We start from the raw sequence: 23,752 nt of genomic DNA, 5'->3' as shown, positions 1-23,752 counted from the left end.
CTGTGTAAAATGGAGGGAGCCAGCCCCAGAATGGCTCTGCAACCGCGGACGCCCGGCTCCGCACCGCCCAGCCTTTAAGCAAGTGTAGGGGGGCGGGAAGGGGGGTGCCCTGCGACCGCTCGGCTCCACTTGTCCCCCTTGCCCGGTCCGCGCCGAGCCGCGGAGGGGCCGCGCCGGCGGCCTGAGCGCTGCCGGGGGCCGGGTGGGAGCGCGGGGAGCCCCGCGGCGGCACCACCTGGGCTGGTGGGACGGATCGTCGCCCGCGGCGCTTTCGCTGCCGCTTGTGAAGATTTTTATTTGCTTCCGCACAATCACGCCCACGGGCGCTGTGTGCGTGTGTTGGGTTGGCTTTTTTTTTTTTTTTTTTTTTTTTTTTTTTTGGCTTTTTTTTTTCCTCCTTCTTCTTCTGGTGGTGGAAAGCCCTAATTACTGCGATTGCTGATGGACCTTGGAAAGAAGGCTGCACTGGTGCCCCGCTCCGCAGTCGGACACACTCAGCCCGCGCCGGACAGAGCGGCTGCTCGCCCGCCGCCCCCCGCCAGCTCCGCGGGCCCCCGCGCTCCCCCGGCAGCCGCCGCCGTCCGCTGCTTGGGAGGATACCGCCCGGCTCCTGCGATCCAGGATTTTACTTTCGCCTCGCCCTTTCCCCTTCTGCTCTGCTTGGATTACTTGGCTGCTCTCGCTCGCTGAACCCGCGGCAATGGAGGTGAGTCGGCGCGGGGCGCGAGGGGCTCTGCGCCGCGGGGTGATGCCACCGCGGGCGCGCAGTGGGGGCAGCACCTTGGCGGGGCGCGGCCCGGCGCTTGTGCGGGTCCCGGCTGCGGGGCGGTCCTTTCTTCCGCGGGCTGCTGCCGTGCGCTCCCACCTCTCCGCTCTAACTCACCGCGGAGAGCGCTGCTCCCCGCTTGGAAAAAGAGCCTTTATTTTCTCTTTCTCCTTCTCTTTTTAAATTCCCCCCCCCCCTCCCCCGAAGAGGGGCAGCCCGCCGCGGGGACACTTGCTGGGCTCGCTCTGCCCGCCGCGTCCCCAGTGCATCTTTCTGGCAGCCGCTCTGAACGCGAGTTTAAAGACATCTTTCCAAACTTCCCAAACTTTCCCGAGCAGGATCGCTATGGTGGAGCTCTACGTCGGCACTAATGGTGGCCTGTACCTTTAAGGAGAGCTGGCTGGGGGCCAGCGGAGGACCCGGAGTCAGCCCCCCCACACCCCCCCGCCCCTCCTTTTTAATTTTATTCTAAGTTTCTGGAGATTATCACTCTGCATCCGCAGAGGGTCCCGCCTGGGTCAGAGCGGAGGAGCGCGGCTCCTCGGGGTCCCCTTGACGCGGCGAGGACTCCATGTTGGAAAGGCTGTCGGTTTTTTGTTGTTTGTTTGTTTTTAATTGTCAATTGTATGCTAAATCGGTTGCTCTCGGAGGGTCACAGAGAGTTCAGTTGGGCCGAGCAGCGAGGCTGTTCCCTGGCCTGAGCGGGCGCGGAGGGAAGGACGGAGGTGCTCCTGAAACCCCCCTGAAAGCTCCCCCCCCCCTACTCCTCCATCCCAACAGTAGGAGGGAGCTGGGCTGGGGACCCAGTGAGAGCCTTTCTTTGCAAACGTGAAACCTGGTCTCGTCCGTCCAAATGGATGTGAAGCCACAGCGGGGAGCAGGGGGCGGCTGGGGGGTTCCCCGCGGAGCCACTGCGCCTCCCGCGGAGGCCGCCGCGGTTTACAGCCCCCCGGAGCCGGGGCTCTGGATGCCGCCTTCCCGCAGGTAGTGCTCCCAGAAAACCAGATGCCTTCGCACGCTTTCCAGACACCCCGTGTAAAACAGGATCAGAGGCGATCCCGCGGCTGCAGGATCTGTAAAAGACTCCCTTTTCATCTCAGCAAAGAGCGCGCGCTCCGCATGGGGTGCATTAAATACCAAAAACCAATCTCCGCAGCCGTACAATGTTGAAAATGGTGCCTTACGCTCCTGATGCTGCCGGCGAGTCTCGTTTTCTTTTTATTTCTTTTTTTTTTTTTCTCTTTTTTCTTTTTTCCTTTTTTTTTTCCCCTTTGTTTTGTTTTTGATGGCAGCTTTTCAACTGCTGCGTGCAGAAGGGACGGGATGGAGGGGCCGGGCCCCCGCCTGCGCCCCTGGGCGCAGGTGTCTCCTCCCGCCTCGCCACGCAGCGTCGTGTCAGGAGGATGAGGAGGGCGATAGCAGCGATGATGAGGACCAGGAGGTGCCGTCGGAGAGGCAGCAGCCGCCCGTTCCCTTCGCCTCCCGGCGCTGCGGCGACCGAGGCCGCCCCCTGTCGGGAGCGGGTCGGGGGAGCGCCTCGGGGCCGCTCCGGAGCTCCAGGCTTGCTGGGGCCTGTGGACGAGGCAGAAGGGCTTTCGCCACACCGTACGGCTCTTGCATCGGCTCGTTGCCCCCTGCCCGCGGTGCCCCGGCCAGGGCCTCCCCCCCCCCCCGCGCCCGGGGTGGCCCCGGGCCGCCTGCTCCATCGGGGAAGGTCGGCGTGCAGCGGGCTGGCTGCCGCGACGAGCAGCTGCACATCTCTTGGGGTCCCGCTTGGGCACCGGCGTCTCCAAGCTTTTCAGAGCTCGGGCAGTTCCGTGACAGTTTAGTAATAATATTGCTGTTGTTAATTTAAGAACTAGCAGATAAACCCCCAAAAAACAGCAACAAAAAACCCCATAACCCCAACAATGGCTTTTGGTTGTTGCAGCGAGCTCTTTGCACACACCCTGCTTCGCCTCGTCCCTTGTTTGATATGCCCACGGCTTTCGGATCTTTCCCGGGATTTATCCCATTTAAAAGAGATGAACTGCTGCGGGAGCCCGGCCCCCATTCACCCACCCCCAGCAGTGAGGAACAGCCTCCCCGCGGGCAGAGGGTATTTACCCCGCAGGAGTCGGTGAGGGGAGGCTGCAGCCCTGGCGGGGAGCGGCTCGTCCCTCCGCACACCCATCCCCTCTTCTGCGGTCCCCGGGCAGGTTTCGTGTCAGCCCGACTTCCCGCCGTCTCTCTGCGATCCGTCCTTTCCCCCCGAACCTTCACAAACAGAAATAAATTAGAATTAAGAGCACCTTCAATTCAGCATTAAGGGCTTTTTGAGAATGAATAGGGAGCCCCCAAGTGTCGAAATGTCCTTTTTTTTCTTCTTCTTCTTTTTTTTTTTTTTTTTTTTTTTTTTCCTTCCGAGGGGAGGGGAAATAAAAAACCGTGAATGGCACTGGTTAGCGAGTTAAAGAGTCCCGTGTGAGGACGCAGACGGTGATCGCGGGACCTGTCGGGGGGGAGCGTTTGACTTCCAAGACGTCAGCCTGGTTGTTTCAGGGGCTGGGTCGAGACAGAGAGCCAACCTTTCCTTGTCACTCCTGGTACTTCTTCGGGCCAGTACCGACCCGGCAAGGCCCGAGGGCTGCCGTCGGGGCTGTCACCTCGTTGCCGGCGCGGAGTTCGGGGCTGCCTCGGCGATCGCGGACAGCGGGCGGCAGCACGGCACGAAGGCTGCGGGAGATGGTGTAGGGGGCAGCGGGGAGCATCTTCCCCGGCCGGCCAAGAAGGGAGGCGAGGACCGGCTTCGTCGTCCGCGGGTGGGAGCCGCCGAACCCCTTTCCCTCTCCCCCCCTCCCTCCCAACGCCACCGACCCCCTTCGTGGCACCGGCCTCCCCCCTTCTCGCTCGGGCTCGCTGTGCAAACCTGCAGCTGCCTTTGGGCAACCGGGAGCATTTTGTGTCCACCATGCTGGCTCCGGAGTGGGGAGCGATGGGGTAATGCCCATCCCGGGGCCCGCGGGTCTCCTGTAGCCCCGGGGCAGCGGGGGTGGCCGGGCGGGATGCCGGGATGGGGTCTCCCGTGTCCGGAGCAGCGGTCCGGTCTGGTCCCGTCGGGGCCGGGTCAGACGGGCCTGGCGGGCGCGGGTGGGTGCTGCGGCCGCCCCGGGAAGGCGGTGTTCGGGCGGGGGGTGGGGTGGGGGGTGCGTGGGTGGGTTCTGCCCGGTGGAGCGGTGGCCGCGACGTGTCTGCGTCTGGCACCAAAGCCTCGGCGGGGAGAAGGGCAGGCAAGTCAGAGTCAAGTTAAAAGGGGCCCGGGTACTTCCGTTGTTTAAACTTGAATGCTCGAAAATGGTCTGAGAAGCAATAAACAATCTGATCCTTTTTCTCCCCCCTCTAGAAATCCACTGCAGTATTAATCCAAGGAGGTGCTTTGGGGACAGTTGGCAGTACAATGGCTTCTCAGTACCTCATAGTGGCTCTGGCCATTTTCTCCTCTTTTACCCAGGTTGTAATAGAAGCCAGCTCGTGGTGGTAAGCATTTTGTATCGACTTGATTTTAAAAGGGGGTGTCAAGGTTTGTTTGATTGAATGTTTCTGTACTTCTTATGTACTTTGTTTCTGAGGGAGTACCGCATGAACGAGACAGCAGGGGAGTAATGGTTTAGTTGTAATGCGTTGTGCAGTACAATGAACGGGTCTCTCAAATAAGTGCAACATCCCATGTTTTAAAAATCAGTTTTTAGAATATTGTAAATTCGATTCTCTGGATTTAGTCATCTTTAAACTACCAGAATTGCCTCTTTTAACAGTCATTTTAACTCCCTTAGAAATTTTTAATATATAAGAGGGAAGGCTGATTTACAAGTAAAAACTTTTCTTGAAGTTTAAACTTTTCTGTAACTCAAATGTTTATAAATATATTTTGTTACAAAGAAGTACATTTAAGTTTCTGCTTTGGCAAATTATCTGTTTCTGTATGGTGTACGATGTTAGGAGTTCTTGAAATAGGTGCTGCTTTTCTGTTTCAAGTGATCTTCAGATTACTGGCCATTTTTTAATTGAAATGTATCATGTGAAGACCACTTTAAAAATTAAGAGAACAAAGTTGATTTTGTTTACAATGAATATACTTGCCTTGATGTTTTTGTGTTTGGAAGAAGTTAGAAGTAGTCTATAGCAAATTGCTAACTTCTGGGTTGTTCAGGGTTTCCCTTTTTCTTTGTGGTAGAACTGGTTGAAAAGTCCAGACTTAAATTTAAATGTGTGTTAAAACAAATAGGGGCTTGGGGGACTTTTTTCTAGTTTTGCTTTCATTATTTTTCTGGCCTTGCAGTTGTTTGGAGCTTCAGTTATTTTTACTATGTCCATTTAAGTTGTTAAAGGACTGCCTAGATGCAAGCCCTCCAAGTCTGTGTCTTACTTCATTCCCTATTGTATGGTGATAACCTGATGGATGGTAACTAATAATGTTCAGTGCTGTCTTTAAAACCAGTTTCATATTTAAATGTGTTGTGTTTTTTTTTTTCCTCACTGGTTAGCAAAGCAACTGTGATTACTCGTGTAAGATAGAGTTCTGTTTGGAACTTACAGACTTTTCTTTTTTGTTTTTTTTTTTTTTTTTTTTTTCTTTTTTTCTTTTTTTTTTTTTTTTTTTTCTTAATTGCATCTTTTCTTCATTAATTTGAATCTTTCTTTATGCAGGTCTTTAGGGATGAACCCAATGAACCCCATGAACCCTGTTCAGATGTCAGAGGTGTATATAATAGGAGCCCAGCCACTATGTAGCCAGCTAGCAGGGCTTTCCCAAGGACAGAAGAAACTTTGCCAATTGTATCAGGACCATATGCAGTTCATTGGAGAGGGTGCAAAGACGGGCATTAAGGAGTGCCAGTATCAGTTCAGACATAGAAGATGGAACTGCAGCACTGTGGACAACAACTCTGTTTTTGGCAGAGTCATGCAGATAGGTAGGAAGCAACATCTTTACGATTAAACTCTTGTCTAAGGATATGTATGGCACATACTGTTCTGCACTTGAAACTGTTGCCAGGTTCTTACTGAGTACTGTATGCAATCAAGTGTTTTTAAAAGTTGGCAAAGGAGATGAATTATTTTTAGCTGGAGGTGATTTCCCACAACTGTCCAGCCATGTGTCTTGGAAAACAAAATAAAAATATATATGTATTTGCATATGGGAACAGAGGAAAAAGGAAAGTGCAGCCCTGAAATCTCCCTTTTAGACAAAATGAAGGCGACCTAAGAGAACTAAAACCAACAGTGTCTCGTAAAATTCAAGATGTCCATGTCTAGTTCCAAAGCTAGCGGCTGCATAATAAATTGCTCTTGATCTGGAGATTAACTGAAAATTGCTGCTCTGTCTAGTTGTGTTTATAAGCGATTCCTTCTCGTTTATTTCCAGATTTGGTAACTTATTTTCTCTTTTTGAGAAAGGTAGATTTATGATAAAAAGTGGGTTAGCAGGATAAATTTTATTAAATCAGTTCTATCAGGACAAAATGTGTGATTGACCTTATAACTTGCATTTGATGTAATTGCATCACTGGTAAGAGAGACAGATTCGTGTTTAACATCTGCCACAGCTGGGTGGGCACCCAACCTTTTCCCTATGTGCTTTGAAATGTGCTGCCTGCTTATTTTTCCTGTTGTTTAAGGACCTTTTCATATTTTAAACACAGTGCTGCTGAACTAACTGGGTCCCTGGATTTCCCAGGTCAGATTGCTGAATCTGTGCAAGCAACTGGAAAACTTGTTTTTCAGGGTGACATTTGCGATCTTTTTATGCAGTGAACAGTAAAAAATTCAGCAGTGTTTTTTAGTTAGTGATGTAAAGTAAAGCTTCTATGTAAGAGTTCTTGAATCCCTGCTTTAAAAAAAAACAAACAAAAAACAAACAACCCAAAATTTAAAATTAGACTCAAGCTAAGTTTATCTGTAAATGGGCTAACTCTAGTTAAGGCACACTAATTCACATTTGGTATCAATTCTTTATAAAGGAAGTTTTTATTATAAGATTCTCAGACAAACATAAAAAATCTATTGCATTAAAGTGCCCAATTGGAACAGCTGATTGTAGATAAACAACCTTCCTTAGGCTTTTTGCAAAAACAGTATTGGCCTCTATAGAGTTTGGTTTTCTTTACCCTACCTGAGTAAAAGTCTAAAAGCACATGGAACATAAAAGAAAACTTCTTCTGTACATGTTTCTGTTTATTATTAGTCTGTCTAACAAATGTCAGAAAACTAATCTTTAAAATTTGGGCCTCCAACCCTTATTTATTACCTAAGCAAGTGAAAATTAGCTCAGGAGGACTGCTGGTGTGAAGAAACACACAAAATTTGGCCCCTGAACTGCAGTATCTCTCTCTGGAATAGACGGCTCTGCCCTCCCCAAGTATGACAGATCTATTTAAAGGTGGTTTCTTTCAAGTCAAATAACTCTGCCACACCCTTCTGCTGGATATGACTGTATTAGCTGATGTCTACATAGCAATTCATCATGTAATTAAGCCACTTATTCTAATTGCGAATGGAAGCAAGGTTAATAGCCATATTCAAGAGTAAAAGAGTCTAAAGAGTGTGTTCACTGAGAGGGAGAAAGGCGCTTTGGGTAGCAGTTGTGTTATTATTCCATGCTGACCTTCGGGAATGACCAGTTCCTTTAGTGGAAGGAATGATGGGTCCTTTTAGAACCTGGTTCAATTTGACTTCAGCTCTCTGGTTTGTCAGGGACTGTTGGGTACTCCTTACTCTCACCAACATTTGAAGATGGCTGTCGGGGTCTGAGTGCTCCTAGTTTGGGAGGATTTTGTCATCTGAAGTATCCAGGGACGGGCAGAGAGGAGCGCCCAGGCCACGCGCTGACTGGCAGCACAGCAATTACCCCAGTGTATAAATGGACACTCTTTCTTCCAGGATTTATCCTGCAAAGTTAGCTAAAGCTGTACAAATAAACCTAGCATTGGGTTTGGAAACTTGCTCTGTGGCTTATTGAACTGCAAAATTTTAGGGCTTTTGTTCTCTGCTGTTATTCATTGCTGCTGGTTGCTGGGTCAGGCCATGGTCCTTACGCCTCCACTGCCTTTTGCCATCTCCTGGCTTTGTGGCCAGCCCAGGGCTTCCTGGGCTTGGCTTTCCAAAGCAAAAAGTGCTAACATAAAATAAAATTACTGGATCCTCCCCCAACAGCTCAGTATAGTTGAGATCCAGTTTATTCATGCCTGCTGGTGAATGCTTTTAAAATACAAGACAAAGGACATTTTGTGTCTTATGGTCAGGTATAAAAAAAATTGTTCTGTTCTTGAAAACTTTTTCATATCGAGTATAAAGCTCAGCTCCTTACTATGTGGGTGGCTTCCTACAGTGTATGTATATTGAACAGTTCCATTTCTATATTTTATATGTATGGGCGAGAGGGGACTCAAACGTGTTTGGAATGTGTGTTTCCTTGCCATGGCTACAATAGAGGGAAAGGCTGGACTGTGGGAAAAGACAGATATGTTTGACAGTGAAGGAAAGCACAGTTGTGCCTAAAGACTTTAAAAAAAAAAAAATCAGAGTAACTCATCCATATGGAACCATCACTCTTAATGGGTTCCTGGGGGCAGATGACTTGAGGCAGTGTTGGCTTGCAACCTGCAAGGGCTTGAAATCAGCTTCAGCAGCTGATGCTATTTTATTATTTGTCTAAATGTTCAACAGGGAAGGAACCTGGGGGGCAGCTCTCCTTTCTGTACCTCAGCCTTTCCTTTCCCACTTAGAGTAAGTTCTTTAAAATATACTTCTGGACAAGAATGAAAACCAGTCAAAAAAAAGTCATCTTTATGAGTTTAAATCCTGCAATAAATGACATAGTTAACCATGTGAAAGCATGAGCTAACTAAACCAAAAAAAAAGAATAAAATGTAACGGAAGAGGCGAGTCCTGTGGTCTGAAGCAGACCATGTTTCTTTCCTCTCAATCTAGTGGAAATTTTGCTTAAAGAATTAATCCAAAAATATGTGTCACGGAACAAATGGGAACATTAAAATCTCTGTGAAGTTCCCCCTGCTATAGTTTGCAATAAATGCAAGGTGTAAGTCACCAGATAAAGCCAAATCTTTTTTAACTGAAAAGGCTACTCCTGTAACCCTTCATGTCCATAATTCATGTAAGTAATTCCATGAGCAGGTGTCTGTGAGAATAGAGTGCTGTAAGTAAGGGAGCAAAGTGCTTCTCGTCTTCCTTAAATCTGATCTTTCTTAACATATGACTTCTTCATTTTCCTATTGAAAATCAGCATCCATTCCTAAAATTAATCCAGTGGGTTATAGCTGGTATACTAACAAAGTTACTCTGAACATGGTGTCACCTTGATGTTAAATATGGACCAGGCTGCAAATTATTTATGTTCCAAAAGTGCTCAAAAGCTCCTATTAGATTTGACCTGCTATGGTAGGTCTTGTACAGAGAGTTTCTGCCTCAAAAATGTTGCTGCCTGGATACATATGACATGTCCAAAACGCAACCTCTTGAAACCCTAATTATACGAATTTCCAGGGCTTTTCCTAACTTAACTTATTGGTTGGAATAAAGATTAGGAATAAAGTCAGACTCATATAAACTGGAAATAATAGTAAAAGAAATAGTCTATTCTCAGTAACTCTAGGATTCTTTCTTGGAAAAGACCCAGTGGGATGCTGTCTGTTAAGATAACAAACGAACTTAAGTAGGCACTCTGGTGCAAGTTTTGTGGGAATTTTGTTTGTTTCTTTGTTTGAAAGCTTTCCCAGCTGTAGTTAGAACTTGTAGCATCCTTGGAAAACCAATAGGGGAAGTCAGAATCTAAATAAAGGTAGGATAAGATTCTGTCAGGCAGATGGTATTTTGTGTTGTGGGTACTGGAGTTTCTTCTTCAAAAATTTTGAAACTTGAGGTTTTCAGTCTCCATTTAAGGACACCATATGCAGGAGAAAACCTTCAAGGTCTCCCTGTGCCAGGTTTTTTTTCTTTCCTTTAATTTGTAAAGAAGATTGTCCACGGACTCACTTGCAATATTCGCGTGAGCTGGAGTGGTGGATGCTAAACAGCACAGGTTGTTGTTAGTTTTAAATAGCCTCCTGTGCCTGGCTTATGCATAGGGTGAAAAGTTGCGTGTAATTCTGTTGCACATTTCTTTTGATACCAGGAGGCTTTGTGAAATGCTATAACTTTAAATAAATTGGAACAAGTGGGTGAAGTCCATAAATCATGTTTGAGAAGTAGTAATTTAAGAACCAGACTTTAAAAAGTTGTATTTACAATCTTTTTTTTTATTTTTCTTTTTTTTTTTTTTTTTTTTTTTTTTTTTCTGAAAGACAAGGATTCTGTTTCCCTTTCTGCCCCTCACATGCAGGCACAGTTGCTTCAGCCTCGCTGGCATCATGCTTCAACCCTAAGTCACCTCCTCCCTACTCTCTCCTCCAAGCTTTCACCAGCACGAATGAGAAGCATCTCCTGCTCTTCAGTAACACCTTGCATGCTCTTAACAGAATTGGTTTTCTTGTGTGTTATTTGGTTGGTTTGCTTTTTGGGGTGAAGACATTTTAAGAAGCACGGTTCAGAGTTGTGCTACCTTTTAGTAAGCAAATTAATTTTAGTGTCTCCTGGCAAGCCTTTGCCCCACACCCTGCTTGATGGTGGGCAGGGGCAGGCAGGTGAGGACTCTCCCCTAACCCCACTCATCTTTCCGTGCAGGCAGCCGGGAGACGGCGTTCACCTACGCGGTGAGTGCGGCTGGGGTGGTCAACGCCATGAGCCGTGCCTGCCGGGAGGGCGAGCTCTCCTCTTGTGGCTGCAGCCGAGCAGCACGGCCCAAGGACTTACCCCGGGACTGGCTTTGGGGTGGCTGCGGGGACAACATCGAGTATGGATACCGCTTTGCCAAGGAGTTTGTTGATGCCCGGGAGCGGGAGAGAGTTTATCAGAGAGGCTCCTACGAGAGCGCCCGCATCATGATGAACCTGCACAACAATGAGGCTGGGAGAAGAGTAAGTGGCTGTGAAACAACATGTCCTTCTCTCTGCCCCTGTCCCTCCTTCTGAGGAAAGAGATGCCTTCACAGGGCTTGACTGGCCACCAGGGCTTCCCTCTGTTTCAACACACAAAACCAAGAAAGCGGGAAATACAGGGCAATAGGTGTTTGAAGAGCATATGCTTTTGTGTTGCTGCTGGTTTCCTGGCAGCTCTGTTACCTTCCCCACTTGGGACTGGAGTGTGTTGCGTCACCCCCGTGCTGTTTTTTTGAAAGTACCCAGCTTGCTCTGGGTTTTTCTGTAGGACTGGATTTTGTTAGTTTGTATTTCCAACCAAGACAGTGTGCTTTGAAGGGCAGAGGGCCGTGGTGGGCATCCCCGGCTTGAATTGTGCTGCTGGATTGTTCTGACTCTTCTTTTCCCTACTTTAAGAGGATGTGAAAAGCTTCCCCGTATTATTAGCAAACATGGTCTGTGGTTAAATACGTCTTTATGGTTTCTTTCATCTTGAAAATGCCTTAAATGAATGGGTGTAAACTTTTCTTTTTTTAATAGTCTGAATATGAAGAGCCAAGATCATTATTTTCCTAGAGCTTGAAGTGCCAGAAATAGTCGGCTGGAGACTTTACACTTGTGTTCTAAGGTGAAGAAGGTTGAACGATAATTGAAAATTAATAGTATTTAAATGTGAGAGGAGGGTGTCTGAAAGCAATGGACAGGCCAATTTACTATTAGAAAGAAGAAAAATGACATTTTCACAGTTGCTTATGGAGATTCGAGCAGTTTTTTCCTTCCTCAGCCTCATCTTTGCAGTGCCATTTGGCAGCGTTAAGACTTTCTGTAACTGCTAGGTGGAAGTTGTCTACAGTATCATCTAATGTGTCAGACCCCAGGATTTTTGGGGCAGTGTCAACAGTGACTCTTATTTCTATTTGTACAGGGCAAATGACTGATATTTCCCTGCCAAAGCTTTGTAAAGAGGATATTGCTATGTAGCTCTGTCTCCCACCCATAGGTGTTTGGGGGTTTCTTCTTGGACGAAGTCTCTCTTGCAGAGCAGGATTTAGGATAGGAGAAGGAGACAGAGCCAAGAGCAGACAATCGGCTGCAGCTGAGCCAGGAGCAAGAGGAATCTTAACTCTTTCACTAATTGCAGCCTTAAGCACAGATCAATAGAGAGAGTAACTCAGATAGAAAATAAAGGGATGTTTTACATTTCTCAATGAAACAGCAAAATCCTTTGCTGGCGTGAGAACAAATTCCTCAAATTTGAATGCAGCCTGACTGATGCTTCTGTCTGGGCTGTGTGTGAGCCGTCGCGGCTGTCTCTGTGGTGGGGTGAGGCTCTGCTCCCCTCCTCCTTCAGATAATGGGTGTCCCGGGGGTGCACATGTGTCTGCTCGCTTGTTCTTCCTTCCCAGCATATTGCAGGGGGGGAACAGGGTGCTAAGGCAAAAATTATGGAGGGGTGAGTGGGAATGTGACAGAGGGCAGGAACTGAGGGGAGGAAACGCTTTCCCAGCCCTGATAATCTTTCATCATCCTTTTTTTGCTTTCTCTCCCTGGCTTCTCCAGACCGTGTACAACCTGGCTGACGTGGCCTGTAAGTGCCACGGCGTCTCCGGTTCCTGTAGCCTGAAGACCTGTTGGCTGCAGCTCGCCGATTTCCGCAAGGTAGGCGATGCCCTGAAGGAGAAATACGATAGCGCTGCCGCCATGAAACTCAACAGCAGGGGCAAGCTGGTGCAGGTGAACAGCCGCTTCAACCCACCCACCATCCACGACCTGGTCTACATCGACCCCAGCCCCGACTACTGCGTGCGCAACGAGAGCACTGGCTCACTGGGCACCCAGGGCCGCCTTTGCAATAAGACCTCGGAGGGCATGGACGGCTGTGAACTCATGTGCTGCGGGAGGGGGTATGACCAGTTCAAGACGGTGCAGCGGGAGCGCTGCCACTGCAAGTTCCACTGGTGCTGCTACGTGAAATGCAAGTTGTGCACAGAGATCGTGGACCAGTTTGTCTGCAAATAGTGGACGGATTAGGTGGGGAGGAACTGCGGCCGCCTGCCAGAAAAGTGGTGCGGGCCCCCTCTCCCTTTCCACAGGACTATCTCCACTTTTTATTTATAGAGTCCAATGAGTTGATGTCTTCAAAAAGAAAAAAAAAAAAAAAGGGGGTGGGGGGGAGGAGCAGGGGAAAGGAAAAGGAGGGGAAAAAAAAAAAAAAAAAAAAGAAAAGAAATATAAAGGTTGTAAAGAGAAGTGCCTGGACACCCTCTCTATGTCCATCCCAGAACTGTGTGCAGCTTATATTTTTGGCAATAATGGGGGAGAACCTGAAAATATTTATTTTACAAAGTAAAAAGAAAAAAGTTGAGTTTTCTTGAAAACAATAGAATAGTTCGAGGGTAAAATCCAACATATCCTAATTTAGTCCCATGGGACATAATACATGTGCAGTAGGCAGAGCAACCATGTAATGTGCTTGGGATGTTAGAACAACCCTTATGGATGTGAGGAACACACAGACCTGTCCATGACTTTTAGTTTCAGACACTTTAAGTTATCAGAATAGGATATCTAAAGCTGTTGAGTACATGTAGGGCTCTGTAAATAAGGGGTGCTATATTCACCATGAAGTGCAGTGTCAGTGGCATATCTGAATGTGCCCGTTCCAGTACGTGATATCATCGGAGGGTAAAGAGCAAAGGACCTTAAAGGCTTCAACCATGCTATTTCTGAGTCACCATGTCTGCTTTCAGAACCTAATGAGACCAAAGAAAAGAAAAACCCTGCCTTGATGAATTATAAGTATATACTTCAAGGCAGAATTCGGCCTTTCAAGCTGACTGTGACATTGGAGTGTCCCCTCCCAGAGCAGCACTTCCCTGCTCCCCAGCCTGGAGAGCGGCCGAGGTGCAGATTGCCTGGGGTGCTGAGGGGAGCTGCCTGCTTCCAAACAGCTTCAGCCTCCCAGCCTGAAAAATACAATTCCCCAAATTTGAAAATGCCTTAAAAATGGTGTAATCACTGGCTGTCTTTCAAAACACAGCTTGACAAATAAGTCCTCTAATTTTATGTGAGAAAATAAATCATTAGATATCCACTCTTGGAATGATTGATTTTATTTTTTTTTCACAGATTTTGGGAACATTTTCACTGAAGGAGACAATAGTTTCATATTTTAATAACATTAACTGGCTATTATAGTTCAATGAAATGTTGCAGCAATACCAAATTTATCATCCTATGTCTTTAATACACATGCTTTAGATAATATATTGCAGATATACACTACAACTGTTCAGAATATACTTGAGCAGTTACATATATATGGGAGAACTGTGGTCTGCTGGTGTCTGGTATTTCAGAGCTTTTTGTATGTTTATATTTTAATGATATAAGAAATATTAAAAGTTCTAAATTACAAGGGCAGTTCATCCCCCAGTTTCTTTTTCAGATCTCTTCAGGTTTTTAGATTGATTTTTAACTTTCTGGTGTTTTGTTTGGGTTTTTTGTTTGGTTGGTTTTTAATTTTTTTTTGTTTTGTTTGTTTGGGCTTTTTAAATTGTTTTTTAAAGCTTTTATAATTCAAAAGTTTTAAGGATAATTACAAAGAAGTAAGCCTCTACACAGCTTCAGGACTTCCTTGGGAGGTTGTTAGAGGCAAGCACCCTGCACTTGAATTGATACCTGTCTGGAGATCTTTTCTATTCCACTCTCTCGTTAAGGGCATTATTAATTATTACTGAAAGGAGACACCTTCCAACTCTAAAATGTGCTGCATTTAGCCCTTGCTTTTCAGTTTTTGAAATGGATACTGCTATTTGTTGAACACTGTGTTCCCCCACAATGCTGTGCATCTACACAGGATTTCATTATTGGTTCAGATGCCTCTTTCCAACTCAGTCCCATCCAATGAGGTGAAGAAAATGGTTTTGCAAATACCAAGTGAGGAAAATCTTTCACTTTATCCTAGTTGTACTAAAGCCTTAATTTTTCACAAGCCTTTAAGCTGTATCATTAAGTTCATCTTGATCATTTATCAGCTTTTTAAATGGCGCTTTATTGCTCTTAATTTATTGTACAAGGACATATTTACCCCTCATCTTCAGATGTTTGCAAAGAATCTCTTTAAAGTAAGATAAATAAATAAAGCACTAATTCATTGAGTATGTCACTTTGGTTTTTATTGTGCAAAAACCATGATAATTTTTTTTTTCATTTGCTAAATCACCTCTTGTTCCTTTTTAGTGACTTGTCTGAGCAGAACTGAATCTCATGATCCTAGCTATTAGAACAGTATTTAATGTAAAATATTTTACTTGTCATTCAGATATGTAAATCTTCTATGTCCTTTCCTCTGTTCTGTACATTTAATGTACATATTTCTGTCTTGTGTGATTTGTATATTTCACTGGTTTAAAAAAAAAAGAGGATTATGCCATAATGGAAGATAGACTATAAAAATAAAACTTTGGTTGTATATTGGGAAGTGGTTTTAATTATCTTTCAGAGAAGGGTTTGTTAAAACAATGAACAGAGTTGATTTTTAAATTTACTACGTGGTAAAAGCAGGGAAGTGATTGTTTGCCAAACATACAAAGTACATCTTGAAGTTTTCTTTCTATATTAAGAAGGCATACAGATGTTACTATTTCTTAAATAGAAAGGAAAAAAAACCCAAACCCCATCTCAAGTCCCTGGCACTGTGAAATAGAAGACATTTTAGAGATGGGTAAGTACTTAACTGATGATGGATGTGGACCTGGGTTAATGGTATTTGTGTACATACAGCTTCCAAGGCTGCTTGTAGTCACTCTGGGACAGCAGGGCCTGATCCTCTTAACAGTTTTCTCCAGTAATCCCATTGATGGCAACAGAATCCTCGTGTGAGTAAAGGTTTCCAGTGTGGAAAGTGTTCTGGACTGGGTTTTGTGCTGCTTGGGGTGTGAGTGCAGGCACTGGTGTGGTGCCCCCACCCCACACTCTGAGCGCACGTGGGCTTTGAGGTGGAAGCTCCTTCGACTTCTTGCCCAGAAATTGGGTGTGTGTGGAGGGAAGAATCCTTAAAAAAAAAAAAAAAAAAAGACAAAGTACAGTGAAGTGTTAGTAGTAGAGAAGTAAAGTAATGAAAATTAATGTGAAAACCCAGCCTTCTGTTTTGGGACTGGCTTTTCTTTGAACTGATTTCCTGAGTGAGTCACAATTTTTTTCTGCTATTGAGAGCTTGATGAATTAGTGGCCTCTCTCTAGCTCTCTTCTGCTTCTTTTCTTTTCTTTCTTTTTTTTTTTTTTTCTTCTGAAGGATAACCTTCTAACATATCGAAACTCCTTCTGGCTGCCAAGAATGTATTATCCCACAAACCAGTAGACCAACATCGTGTGTTTAAAATAGCGATTCTGGGCAAATGCAATGTTCTGTGGTCCTGTTACTGACATCTGGTTCAGTTTTCCTTCACTTGTATATTGACCAGTATTCTTTATTGCAAAAACACAGCCCCTATTTAGGAAAGTCAGCATTTTTTTGGACTGGATTGTATTCAAGCTCTTCCCAATAACAGAAAAGTTAACAAAAATTTTCTTTATTGGCAGCAGTAAATATCTATATTCAAAATAGTCATTATGGGCTCAGATACAAGAGAATTGTTTTTAATTTGCAACAAAGTTTATCTGTTTAATTTTGTTAAAAATGCTTTGGGTCAGAATCTTATATTTTTAGTAATCTCTTCAAACTTTAGTGTTTGGTTATGGCTTTGCCAATACCAATTTTCACGCTGCTTTTGCAAAATATCGAAGCCCCAGGTGTTTGCAGGGAGCATACCAGGACCAGGGAAACTTGAAGAAGTGAATGGTGGCTTTGAGTCAGGCACTGCATGCAGAAAACAAGCTAAACCCCTTCCTTTCCTAAGGAAGTGTTTGATAGAATGAACTTCGGAAGCCGATAGAAAACTTCTGCAAATTGGTACTGAAGCTGAGAGAAAGTCTGGTTTGCTTTGGGTAAGGATTCTTAAGAAATACTATCTAAACCATTGGGATATTAATTGTAAAAGGGTTGTGTTGCTGAATCAGGAAACACACTTGGTTTTTTTCTTCTGGATTCTGGAGAAAGAGGAAACTATGAAAACAAAGGAGAAAAATAAGGCTTTCTTGAAAAAGAGATAAATATATTAATGTATAGCTTATGCATGTACTTGTTGAATGTGGTAGTCTTCAAATTGCTTGTAGTCACTTTGGAAGGAGGCCAGATCTGTTCTTTTGCTCTTCAGACTATTTCTCATCCTCAATTGGGGAGAAAAAAAAAAAAAAAAAGAGGAAAAAAGAACTTTCTCCCCTACTACAGGTTCTGATATATCTGTTAATGTTGCAGTGGGATAAATGAACCATGTGGAAGTGCAGGGAGAGATTTTTTACATGAAATTTTGTTCTATAAAAAGGTGTGATTAAAAAAATCCTATCTGTCTCATGCTCCACACTTATGTGAGGTTGCGTGTGTGCATTTGTATATACATTGCTGGTATTTTCCAATTGTGTTGGCCAAATTCTGCTTTTAGTTATGGTTAGGCATCTCTCCTGACTTTGGTGGTGTCATATGAGCCTGACATTTTTCGACCAGACGTGAAGGCCCCCCTGCTCAAAGAGAATGCATATGAAATATATCAGCCTTTCTTCTACTGGCTGGTTATTTAAACATGGGTAACTGAATTATTGTGAAGCAAATTCTGAGACTGCAGCTGCAAAAGCAGTAATACAGTATATTTGTAGTGATGTTTCTACGCCATACCTCCTAATTTCCCAGTTGATTTCCAGTGCAGACAGAAAGTCTAGAATGCGCATGGTATGTTCCTCGTCACGTATTTTGTAAATGTAAAATAATGATTTGTCAATTACTGTTTCTATTGTAGAGATAAACTTAGACATTTTGAGGCTCTTGTGATTTCTTGAAGACCCCTTACCTTTGTCTGTACCAAACACTGCTGGGTTGGAGCGTCACTGAGGGCCTGATGAGCAGTTGGTTTTGGTAAGGTCTCTGAAACCCAGGCTGTGCAGTGTGAATGTTGGTACACTCTGTGCTTTTATAGCCAGTGTTGGTTTACGTTGTGTTGTCTTTCCCAGCAGTCCTGCTTTCTCAAATGATAATCGAACACCAGCAGTCAAAATACTCAGCTGACGGAGAACCCCTGGACACTCCATGGGCAGTTATTCAAACACTTTCTGAACCAGCCTGACCCATTGCTAATTTATTCCAGATCCGTTGCCAGGAATTTTAAAAATGCAAACTGTAGTGTAGAGTTCATAGTGCTGCTCCCTGGGTCTTTTTTTTGGTTTTGGTTTTCTTTTTCTTTTTTTTTTTTTTTTTGGTTTTGGTTTGGTTTTATATAGCAGCCCATTCCAAAACTACATTTTTAAAAAGAATTTTCTTTTAAAGTGCTTTTCAGGACCGCACACCCTGAGCAAAGGAAACAGTCCCTGCAATACAAGCTGATAATCTCGGTGCAGTTCCTCTGGTGACTCCCAGGTCCCCAGTGAATGGTTACATTGCAAGGAAGATATTCAGGAAGGGGACGTGTCCTCCTGGTTCTTCCCTGACAGGAACTGGCACAGCAGCTGCAGCTTCCCAGTTATTTTTCAGTTGCCTCCTGCTTCCTGCTTCTTCTTTCTATCAGGGAAGCAAGCCCATCTTCTGGTAGGTTTTCTTGTTATTTTCCCTAGAGAATGGCCTCTTTACACAGCCTCTCTCAAGTATGGGCTTGGATTTACTCTCTGTGACTATTAATTTCAGAAGAGCTAATGCTTGGTAGGCAAATAGTTTTAAGACTTCTCAAGTATCTCATTGTGTGGTAAATCAGCAACCTTGGAGGGTAAAGGGTAATCCCTGAGCAAACTTGAACTGGCCACTACTTGGGCGAGGGAGATTGAGGTCATTACTGCTGTAAAATACTGTTCAGCTGTGGTTTTGTGCTTTCCTTTGGGTGATAGGAATCAAAGCATGAAAAAAGGAAATTGTTACTCAGCAAGACATGAACTAGAAGACATCCCGAGAAAATGGGGAGAAGACCAAGTTATGGTGGGCAAGTACGTTGACTTTGTTAGCAGTTTTTACTGGTGTTGATTGACATTTACATAAAACTGAATGTCTATGTATTTCTGCATTTATGCTTTCTGGACTGAAGTATTCCCTTGATGATACTTTCATCTAGCATAGTATAGCTATGGGTAAAGAGCTTGGAAACAGATCAAGTTTGAGGACTTAATGAACTAGAAATAAAACCATAACCAAAGAAACAGCTCCAAAAATCCACTATAAAGAAAATGAACAGTGCAAAATGTGTCAAACAGATACTTTTTAAAAAAGAGTTAGTGTTGCTATAGTTCTCTAACAGGCAAATGGTTACTTCTGTCAGAGATAGTATGCCCATTTTAAGCCACAATGGCATTTGATTTATAGATGTACAACTAGGCAAATGCCAATGATAGCAGTCTGGGAGCAATTCCGTGGTAGTTATATGTATTATATGGAATGCTTTTGAGTTACGACCTCTGGCAATTCTCAGTATGCTTGACAACATGCTTGTACCTGAAAACAGGTGGTAAGATTATTTTTTCTAAACTTTTTTAGAAGTATCATGATTTGTATTGCATTAATAGAATAATTTTTGATATGTATATATATAATTTTTTTTTTCCCCCTGCAGCCTTCTAATATATTTGTGAATGTAAACAGATGATAAAAACTGTGGGAGGGGATGCAACACCTTGGTGTAAGCAGAAGCTGTACACAGCCTAGGGAATATGAGGTGGAAGTTTCTTCATCCTGATGTCTCCTGTAATAAGAGAGTATGTACAGATCCTGGGGAACAGATGCTTTGGAAAAGAATGACAGGAGAACTTCATGAACGGAGGACATAATTCATTCACAGTAAGTACAAGGTCTGATGTACCAGTGCGGACTTTAGCCATGTTGTTTGCATGGAATATATATTTCTACACAAACACATTGAATTCTAAGATCTTTACTCAAACGTAAGGTCTTTATTATAGCAGATTAAAAGCAGAATAAGCTCTAATGAAGCCAGATGTAACAGGAACTGAATATGTCCCTTGTTCTTACATTCTAGGGGATTTTGCTGTTACCTTATTAAGATTCAAACTGTCTTCAGATTTGGCTGACTGAAATGATAGATTAGTCACTGTGGGGGATTTTGTGGATGATACATCACCTTTCTTAAGGGATGATATATGCCTTTTTTGGAGGGCATTTTTATCATAGAATCTGCTTTAATTTGTAATGTAGTTTCTGATCCTCTCTGTGGTTACAGAATACGTGGCAACATCTATGTCTTGCACATATTCTGTCATCTTTCATGTCTTATTGTCCTCCTTGGTGGCATATGTTTTGAATCCTTTAAGTTACCATTTTAAAGCTTGACTCTTGGAAGGAGAGGTAAGACCCCTGGCTTGTGGACCTTACTGTAAGAGATCTGTTGCCAAGTTTAGTGAAATTATGTGACATGAATAAGAGTGGCACTATTTAAGCCTTTATGTGAGGAGCCAGCTTGACTTTACATTTAAACGATCTTGGTGAACAAGGCTACCAAAGATGTCTTTTCTTGTTCACCTTGTTCTCATGAAGAACTGAAGACATCTACGCTCTGGGAAACTGGAAGGAATAAAAGATTATTGTCAAATGGTAGCCAACTCTTTACCTCTATGTCATGATCTTGATATACTTTTATTATCCTTTGAGATCATAAGGCTATGTTGATCGGCTACATGATTATATAATGCTCCAGGACACCTGTGTAAATAGCAAACAGAGAGGCTTTTTATAGACACGAGATCTTATCTAAGTGCTCTAAGAAGTAATATAGGATCCTGGCTACAAACTCCTGCTATATATACCATGTATTTTTGGTCATTTGTTTAATATGAGAAATACAGAAGCTGTTCCTCATAACATAATTTTTGTTAGACTTGCATGTGTAAATATTAAATGTGCAAATACTAAATGGAGAAGCATTAGAGAAACCTCTAAATGAATGGCTTCTCATTCCCCATTCTGAAGCTGCTTCCCTTAAAGGTTGCTCTGCTAGCATTCAAATCTGTGTGCTGTTTAAGCCTCAGAGAGGAACTATGCAGTCCCTCAGTCCTGGCCCTCTCTGGGTGTAGATCTCAACCAGCAATCTTTAATGGTAACAGATGTTTGCTGGAATCCTCCTCAGGGCGCTGATGTTCTGGGTCAGGAGCTTGTGGTGTTACTCAAAGCATCCTGTCAGTCAGTGCCCACTGAGTCTCTCTGTGGGACTGTCTTCTTCCTGGCTTCACCAGGTGATTCTGGTGTAGGATCCCCTGGGGATAAAGTCAGTAGGAACTCTCCCATTTCAGTGCCATACCACAACAGGAATATCACGGTACAATTAGCTTGGCTGACATGAATGAGAACTGTCTGGAATCTGAAGGGGGGTTTTTGTTTGTTTGTTTGTTTGTTTTTTAATTTATCTATTAATTTATTTTTGCTTGCTTGAGTTTTAAAAAAATTTTTGTTGTTATTTTGGTTTTTTTTACGAATCAGCTAACTTGTGAGAAGCAAACTTGTTCTAGTGGTCCTTGGTAGGTACATTTCTTGAAGCGTTACAGTCCTCAGATTCCTGAAAAAAAATGTCACTGAAATCTACAGGAAAGTGTATTGATTGTAGTGAGTAGTTTCCCCCCATACTTCACTGGGATGGTAAGGAACTACTGTGGTGAGTAAACTGTTGTTTGCCAGTGTTTGTAGAGGAAGGCTGGTTTGCATTATTGCTTTTTAAGTACTTAATAGGGCACCTATTAAGAATGAATCATGTTTTTTCTTCTGAAAATGGAGAGAGGAAAATTGAGGCGAGAATATAAAAATGTGGATGTGGCAATACTGGCATGATACTGTTCCTGTTTGCACAGTGTTAGCAGATGGTTCTGCAACCACGGAGCTGTAATTAATAGTCTGTGTGGGGCTTGCAGCCGACTGACCCATGACTTCCCATGGAGTCAAGGTTTCCTTATCCAACCATTCCTTGCAATACAGTGAAGAATAAATGAGTCACGTGGGACACTTTAGTCAAGCAACTCAATTAATGAGAAAGTGCAGGGTAAATTCAGTGGCACTGATGAAACTTCTGTTATAAAGAAGCTGTGGACAAAGAAGTAATTTAGATTCCAGATGCTTTGAATTTCTGTGTGCATTTCTTAAATGTAAATGATCTATAAGTAAACAATTTATTCATGATCTCATCATTACCCAAACTGAACTTTATTCAGTGGGGGTGATAATGCCTTTTATTTTGGGGGGTGAATGGGCAGTAATATCAAATGTGCTTGGTTAGGAATAAAACACATTACTCAGTGTGGTTTACATGACTTGAAGTACCAGACCCATCAGTGTATTAGAATAAGTAACAAAATGCCACAATTAATTAATCCAATATGAATTTTTTAGTGATTGTTAATTTTTTTCACACTACTCAGACCGATTTGTCATGTTGATGTTTATTAATTTAACATTTCATCTGAAAAAAATTCCCCAAACTTCAAAGTTCTGCCTGTTCTTTCAGGGCAATCCAAAAATTTGTTTCTTCAGGCCCTAGGCATTTTTGAAGTAGCTGAAGTTAAACAAAAACCATTTCTCTCAAACTCTGCAAATGTTCTAAAAGCTTTAAAGTGGCTTCTCACAGGGAGCCAGAGAAGAGAGGGAACCCCTGGGTTATTTTTTGTTGCTGTGCAGTGGCACATGGTTTCCTAAAGGAAAGCTTCAGAATTATCACTTTTCTGTATGTTTGTGTATGTTTTTCCTTCCTCTTTTCACCTCTGTCACTGATCTTTTCTCTACCCCTGTGCCTGGATTTCCTGTTGAGAAAGTCTGGAGAAGGTAGGGGTTAGATCATCCTTTCAGCAAGGATAAATTGAATTCATGTCTGAATGAGAAGATGACTCATGTCAGATGTGATATTTTCCTAAGCTCCGTGTTGGGAAGGATGAAGAAGAACTTTCTTTTCCTGAGGAACTGCACCACCACACTGGGAACTGAGCAAAGTGTTTCCTTGGTGTGTTTTGCATTCATAAACCATGTTCCTGCTCTGCAGTAAACCAGAATTGGTAAACCAGTCTGTATTTTGTTGGTTCCTTTTGCTGTTTTAACGGTATCCCTGAGGTTACAAGTGCTGTTGAGAACTCTTCACTGGAGTAATTTTGGTGTGGTCTTAATTCATTTTCCCAAGCAAAGACTGGTACTGACATAAGATGACAACATGGCTAATCTGCCTTAAGTGTAGTCTCTGAACATATAGAGGCAATTCTAAGGGAATTGCTTCATTACTCTGAGGAAGCCCAACCCAAACTAGTAATTCTGCATCTAGTTTGGTTAATATTTGTGTTTGTTTAAAGGTTTTCCATTTACTTCTGGAAATTTCTGCCTAGTGCATCCTGTCTTGTGAGAAGCCCTTTCAAGATCTGTTTTAGGTGGACTAGAGCACTTTTCAGGACTTGGTTGTCATGCAATATGTCTTGCAGTGGGGAACTGAATTAACTTCTCCCAGACAATTGCATTGTATGTTAAACTCCGTGCTGTTGCACTTACATCATACAAAAGCTAGTTGTGCCACATCACAGACAAGAGTCTGACATATGTTGCAAAATAGAAGTTGCCAGTTGTGGACACTTTTTTCTGGGTGTTTTAATCTCCAGCAGTGCTGTCATGATCTCTACCAGCAAACTGTCTCCTGCTGAGAGCGAAACACAAACACCGCCAACACCCTGCTTCCAGATGTGTTACGTGGCAGGGAACCAGTGCCAAATGATGCTCTTTCAATCTTCTGTGATAACTGACAGCAAGTAGGGCACCTTGATGTCCTCAAATATTATGTTATTAGCTTTTTGTGTGAGAGGTCATTGGCATCAAGGGATGGAGGTTGTTTTCTGTAGGTAGTCACCTGCTTTTTGCCTGATGTGAAAGCAA

General features: G+C 43.7%; 1 protein-coding gene across 1 annotated transcript; it reads left to right on the top strand.

Annotated features, from left to right (window-relative positions):
* Nucleotides 1-398: 398 nt before the first annotated feature.
* Nucleotides 399-12,931, top strand: WNT5A (Wnt family member 5A). Its single transcript, XM_030458658.1, has 5 exons — nucleotides 399-706; nucleotides 4,149-4,282; nucleotides 5,453-5,718; nucleotides 10,484-10,776; nucleotides 12,337-12,931. Exons 1-5 carry the CDS (start codon nucleotides 701-703, stop codon nucleotides 12,793-12,795), a joined length of 1,158 nt encoding a protein of 385 aa, XP_030314518.1. The 5' UTR covers nucleotides 399-700; the 3' UTR covers nucleotides 12,796-12,931.
* The last annotated feature ends 10,821 nt before the right edge of the window (nucleotides 12,932-23,752 follow it).

Source organism: Calypte anna, chromosome 12, assembly GCF_003957555.1.
Source record: "Calypte anna isolate BGI_N300 chromosome 12, bCalAnn1_v1.p, whole genome shotgun sequence".
Lineage (NCBI taxonomy): Eukaryota > Metazoa > Chordata > Aves > Apodiformes > Trochilidae > Calypte > Calypte anna.
Note: the sequence above shows the minus strand (reverse complement) of the source record. Positions and strands in the feature narration are given on the sequence as shown.

What these genes read in the sequence shown, in the direction of transcription:
- WNT5A (XM_030458658.1), top strand. An exon ending in ATAGAAGCCAGCTCGTGGTG is followed by an intron (nt 4,283 to 5,452) that starts GTAAGCATTTTG and finishes TTCTTTATGCAG; the next exon opens with GTCTTTAGGGATGAACCCAA. An exon ending in TGGCAGAGTCATGCAGATAG is followed by an intron (nt 5,719 to 10,483) that starts GTAGGAAGCAAC and finishes CTTTCCGTGCAG; the next exon opens with GCAGCCGGGAGACGGCGTTC.